This window comes from Tasmannia lanceolata, unplaced genomic scaffold (genome assembly GCF_043159265.1).
Source record: "Tasmannia lanceolata isolate RefF3 unplaced genomic scaffold, GAP_Taslan_0.1 ptg000012l, whole genome shotgun sequence".
NCBI classification, from domain to species: Eukaryota; Viridiplantae; Streptophyta; class Magnoliopsida; order Canellales; family Winteraceae; genus Tasmannia; species Tasmannia lanceolata.
In genome coordinates, this window is record NW_027518689.1 from 34,298,907 (window position 1) to 34,304,803 (window position 5,897).

The 5,897-nt window shown below is 40.0% G+C and overlaps 1 protein-coding gene across 1 annotated transcript; it reads right to left on the reverse strand.

Annotated features, from left to right (window-relative positions):
- On the reverse strand, positions 1 to 2,072 carry LOC143887233 (peroxidase 44-like). The gene is made up of 2 exons (XM_077391344.1): positions 1,819 to 2,072; positions 1 to 1,002 (listed from the first exon to the last, which is right to left on the reverse strand). Exons 1-2 carry the CDS (start codon positions 2,005 to 2,007, stop codon positions 229 to 231), a joined length of 963 nt encoding a protein of 320 aa, XP_077247459.1. The 5' UTR covers positions 2,008 to 2,072; the 3' UTR covers positions 1 to 228.
- Positions 2,073 to 5,897: the final 3,825 nt, after the last annotated feature.

The following is a 5,897-nucleotide window of genomic DNA, read 5'->3' on the forward strand; positions in this document are numbered from 1 at the left end:
TAGGCGATTTCACGTAAAGCCATTTGGCAGTTTGCAAGAGAGATCAGGCACGCAGGCTCACTTAGCAGATTTTGTCTTATTCCTTACAATCTCTAGTTCCAGGTTTACTAAAAGGAAATCCATCCGTGGAAAATAAATAAGAAAAATGTAACTAACTTTCACTACGCATACTGTAGCAGACCTGAAAAATCTCAGAAAGCCTTTCCCATATTCTTATTAGTCGATCGTTTAGACTGGTGGATTGAAAACCCCGCAATTTTTTCTTATCTCTCCAGCATTCCCAACAAGAACTTCAATGCTCCCCAATTTCACCATGGCATTAGCAAATTTAGTAAGGAAACCAGCTCCATCGGACCCAAAGCTAGAAACAATTCCAGATGTAGAGCCATCCAAACTAAGTTCTTGGTCAATTTGCATTATTCCTCTTTTCATCAGAAGCTGATTATAGTATTGATTATCGAAAATGAAAGATGTGTTTTGATCCAAAAATGCTGTTGGGTCTTTGCTCAAAGGCCTCGATCTTGTTCCGCAAATTCTAATAAGTCGAGCTCTTAGAATAGGATCCATTGAAGGGTCAGGGGCTCCAGTCCCTTGGAAATTGAATAGTCGATCTCGAAAGAAACCGCAATGGGCGACACCTACTGTGTGTGCACCTAAAAGAGTGACCATGTCATTAAGTGTAAGCCCTTTGGCGGTGAATGCGTCGAATGCTTGAGGAATGGTATCGGTTGGCCCCGGTAGGTTCACATCTAGCTCATTCGAAACAAGCCCGTCTCGTCTTCCCGTTGGCACGGCATAGTTTGGGCCTCCGGCGAGAACAACAGCATCTTTAGTTGCTAAAGTTATTATATCTGCGCAAGAGACGATCGACGGGCATTGCCTCTCTAGGCTTGCCTTTGCTTCATCGATGATCTCGAAGCCGCGGACTGTAAGGTTTGGTCCAGCTGCCTTTTCTGATGATGCATTCTTGGTTGAGTCTATTAGAATTGAAGCATCACAACCCTGGAAGGATGGAAACAAAATAATGTAAGGAAGGAGAAGAAAAAGGGAAATGAATCATAGCTTACATGATGATGGATGTGTTTATGTCAATAGTTATCTTACATATGAACATAGTTAAAGAGAATTTATATGATGGGTGGCCGTGAAAACACGTGAAGTCTGGAAAGTATGGTACGGCCCACTCCATATGATGATCCAAACCGTCCATCTGTTAGGCCACAACTTAAATAGGTTGTGCCCCAAAAATCATTTCCATAGGATGATCCTAGCCCTCCGATCTGTATATAATTTGTAAATCTCATGGGGACACTAAAAGAAATATATGTATTGGCGACGGACTAAATCTGTAGTCATAAAGCTAAAATCAGTCACTACAGGCAATTAGCAAAAATTGAAGTCACATTCTATTATATCAAGGGATTTGCTAGCTACCATCGCAGAAGGCATTTTGCTGATGGTCTGTTGCATGCCAGAGCAGCCACATAGGCTTACTTTTCAGCAGATTTTGTCTTCATTCATGAGGTGGCTGCATGCAACAGACCATCCGTGAAATGCCCTTCTGCGATAGACTTTAGCAAATCCCTTATAGCAAACACATGCAGTTAACTATAGGAGGGGAAGTGCTTTTTGTTGTGTCATATAACAGAGAGAGAGAGAGAGAGAGAGAGAGAGAGAGAGAGAGTTTTATACATGGAAAACATATGCATTTCCTCCGAATTTAAATCTTAACTCTTCGGAAACATTTTTTGATTTCTTCTAACAATAAGCTCGCCAAATCTTCTAGCTATATATGCGTAGGATATGCAAGTTCCTTACTCTAACAAAGCAGTCATGGAAATGCATGCGAAGTAAGGCTGCTGTAATGGATGGATCACTCTTGAATCGTTTTTGCACCACTGCTCGAATGATGGATTCAGCTTGTGGGCAAGTTGAGTTGTAGAAACCAAGTTGGAGATCAGCTAACACAAGGGGAACAAAAAAGAGAAACATCAACAAGAGCTTCATTTCTCTTTCTCCTTATCTGAACTTGGATATTAAGGTTATGGGACTTTGATAGCCTTCTAAACAGATACAAAGGAGATTGTAATAAGTTGGCTAATAGAGTTGGAGAGAATATTTATAAGGAGAAAACTGAAGTGAGATAAGCATATGGTGTGAGCTTGGCTTGATAATTAATGCTCCATTCGTCGAACATGGATTCTGTTCTGAATGTTGACTCTGGACACGTCTAATTAAGATAATGTTACGAAATTGTAGACGTAAGAACGCGTTTTGAGGGGCCTTAATTTCAGTGGATACCACGTTCATGGATACATATATAATTAATATGATGAGATGCAGGCTGGGACTGCCCAATTCATATTGCCGCCCCCTAAATCTGCAGTTCCACCTCCCCCCTTGGTCTTTTTATTCAAATAAAAGTTAATTAGGGCCAGTATTAGCATAAATTGCTCTCGTTTTCAATAGTGGGTAATAGCCAATTAGTGCCAGCATTTGTATAATTTGCTACCGTTTTCAATGGTGGGTTATTACCAATTTAAGGGTGGAAATATCAAATCCCCACATACAACTTGTCTATCGTTATGCTCTCACGAAAAGGCCAAAACATTTCTGTTACTACGCCTTCATCTACGCTTCTGGGGCTATAAATGACATAATGGATTAATGGGACGTGTTAGGCTAACATCTACATGATTAGGGATTTGTCAGGCAATTTCGCGGAAAGCCATTTCGAGGCTCACTCTTACCGAATAGAACAGCCACAGGGGCTCGCTTTTTAGCAGATTTTGTCTTATTCATTCGATTCATCTGACGTGGCTGTTCTCTCCTGCATGAGTGAGATACCAAATGGGTTTCCCCGATATTGCCTCGCAAATCACACATGATTAATAGACTACGGGAAACTTACGTTTATTAGGGAGATTTGCTAGGCAATTTTGCGGAAAGCCATTTTGAGGCTGGCTTTTGCAAGTGAGAACCACCTTCGATGAATTAAATGAATATGACAAAATCTGCCAAAAAGTCAACTTGAGCAGCTGTTCTCACATGCAAAAAGCCAGCAGGGAATTGGCTCTCCGCGAAATTGCCTAGAAAATCCCTTACTAGTAGGGAATTTGCTGAGGTCCATCACAAAAGGCTTTTCGTGGCTGGTCTGTTGCACCTCAGACCAGCCACCTCGTGAATGGAGACAAAAGTTGTTGTCTTCATTAATGAGGTGGCTGGTCTGATGTGCGACACACCAGCCGCGAAAACCCTTTTGCGATGGATGCTAGCAATTCCCTATTAGTAGTTATTACTAATTAGACATGTAAAGTAAGAGGAATGCTAAAGTGAAGGGCCCCTTTGTAGAAACCAGCCACAAGAGCGCTCCCATTGGATCACATCACCGAAGATCATTGATTATTCCTTTACTTTTCCATTTTTCAGTGCTATTATAAATGCAGTTTGATGACATGGTTACAATGGGGGCGTCCTTTTGGCTGGTTTTTGCAAGAGTGCCTTTAGGTTTAGCATTCCTCATAAAATAAACTTACATCTTTTTAAGTTACTTAATAGTCATATGGAAAGCTACATTTAGAAGGTTTCAAATAACATGATGAGCACTAAAGTTTTCGCTATACATGGGAGCAATGCTAAATTGAAGGGCTCCCTTGCAAAAACCAGCTACGAGGGTGTTCCCATTGGATCTACGTCACCAAATTCATTTATTATTTATTTAACTTTAATTTCTCTATACCATTGTCCATACACTTTAGTGAGATGCTCCAATAGGGTGTCCTATAGGATTCCGCTATACATAGTATCGAAGACATATCGTCAGCGAATTTATAGTCCATCCCCATTAACAGCTCGGGCATCGACCAGGAAGAATAAATTCTACGCTTATTGATAATCCATGATCTAAGATCCTTTAGTAGTTCCTTACTCCCGGGGAAGTGGATCCACTTCCCCGGGACTATGAAGAGAAAAACCTAAGTTTCTACGCTCCTTCGTATTCAATAACAGTCCTGGGAGCACAAATACTAAACTAATTGGATTAAAGGAAACTGAATCACTCTTTCTTTCATGCATCTGCCATTAGTCGTAGGCAATTCAATAGAATAGTATCTCTACAGAAGCAAGATATATGGATCCATAGCAGTGCAAGATGGATCTTTAGAGTGCAACGGACTGGCAAGGGATTGTAACTTTTTAATTTGACTCATTTCAAATATCTCTACATGCACATGGCAATCTCCCTATGCCAATTACTCCTCTATTTCAACCATTTTTTTTCTTTTGTTTCCAGCCACTAAAATGATCTCTTATTGACCCCTACAACAAATGAAGAGATTAGCAATCAAGGCAAATTCTGCTTTACGTGGACCTCTCAAAGTCCTATGGCAAGATGGTTATGTGAAACAACCAACTGTTCCAATAGCTCAAGGGGTTGGAGTTTTCGTTATTTAATCTTTTATACTTCAACACTCCCCCTGACACGTGGCCCTTCTTCCCAGGGTTGGCCTACACATGGCACATGCGGCCCCTCGTTTAGGTTTGGCCATTGCATGCGGATTTTTGCTATCAAGGAGGCTTGAACTCAGGACCTTTGGCTCTGATAACATGTGAAACAACCAACTGCTACAAAAGCTTAAGCTCTTGAAGTTGGCGTTATTTAATTTTTTTAACTTTAACAGGTTCAATGCAACATTAAGTCTATCCATAATTACCTAAAGCTTCCTAGTTAAGTACGAAGCTCGTCCACAAAAGCTGCATTTTATTTGGGTGATTATCTTTTACTAAAATATTGATTTTTTTTCCTTATAATAGCAATGAAGGAGTGAATTAGAAAAAAAAAAATTTAAAAATTTAAAAGCAAAAACCATCTTAAGTTTCGAATAAAACTTATGCCAAGCTTTTTCAAAACTTGAACATTAAATCCATGTTTGGAAATTATGATTTTTTTCCATTATTGAGTATTAGTTTATCAAGTGGTGAGAGAAAGATATGGAGGGTGGGATATGTAGAGACTCAAGAGGGCTTGAGTGAGGAGAGGGATGGAAGTAGATAAAAAATAGAAACCAATATTAATTTAATTTTGAGTGGAGCTTTTTTCGTTATTTTTCAGCCATTTCTCACGCTCTTCTCAGTCAGTCTCTTTCATGATTGACCCTCCATCATCCTCTCTCGCCATTGGGCAAGCTACCATGGAAAAATAATTCATGATTGCTGAATATGGCCTAAATGTATGCATGAATAAAACTTATAGAACTATAAATCCATGCTAGGAAGTCCAAGCCCCTTTTGCCCTAACTTACATTAAACCTTCCTCCTTAACCTATTATGACCATATCCCTTTCCATGGATCATGTTCTCTTCCAAAGAGGCTGGCTTTCATATTGACTTCCAAAAATGCTTCGTACACATTTCCTTTTTTACTTTCCTTGGAGATTTTTATTTCTCGCATTTTCTCTTTTCTAGACTTCTCACTGTCTGTTTCCATTTCCCACATCGCTTCTCGCACTCGCTTCAAACTCTAACAACTATGTTCTATTGTGCAAATTGATTGTTGATCGACCAATATAGCGTCTTCGCTGCTCCGGGTGGCCATGTCTAGAAGTATAAGAGTTAAAGATGCGAATGAATCTAATATCTCTTAGTGAGTTCGATTCCCAGTGATGATGGTTCTTATGGAGGGAGAATTGTGAATTTTATGGACTGGATCTTGAAGGTTAGTTAGAAGGGGAGTGCACCAAGTAGCAAGGCCTCGTGTAGGGTCTCTGTGGTTTTAGCAGAGAGCATTGAGAGATTTTTTTTATAGCAATTACGATGGCAAGGTGTTGGTTGCAGTATTGGGCCAGGCCTGGTCAAGGTCCCTCTCCAAAGTTAGCTATATGAGTTAACTTAGGACAGAT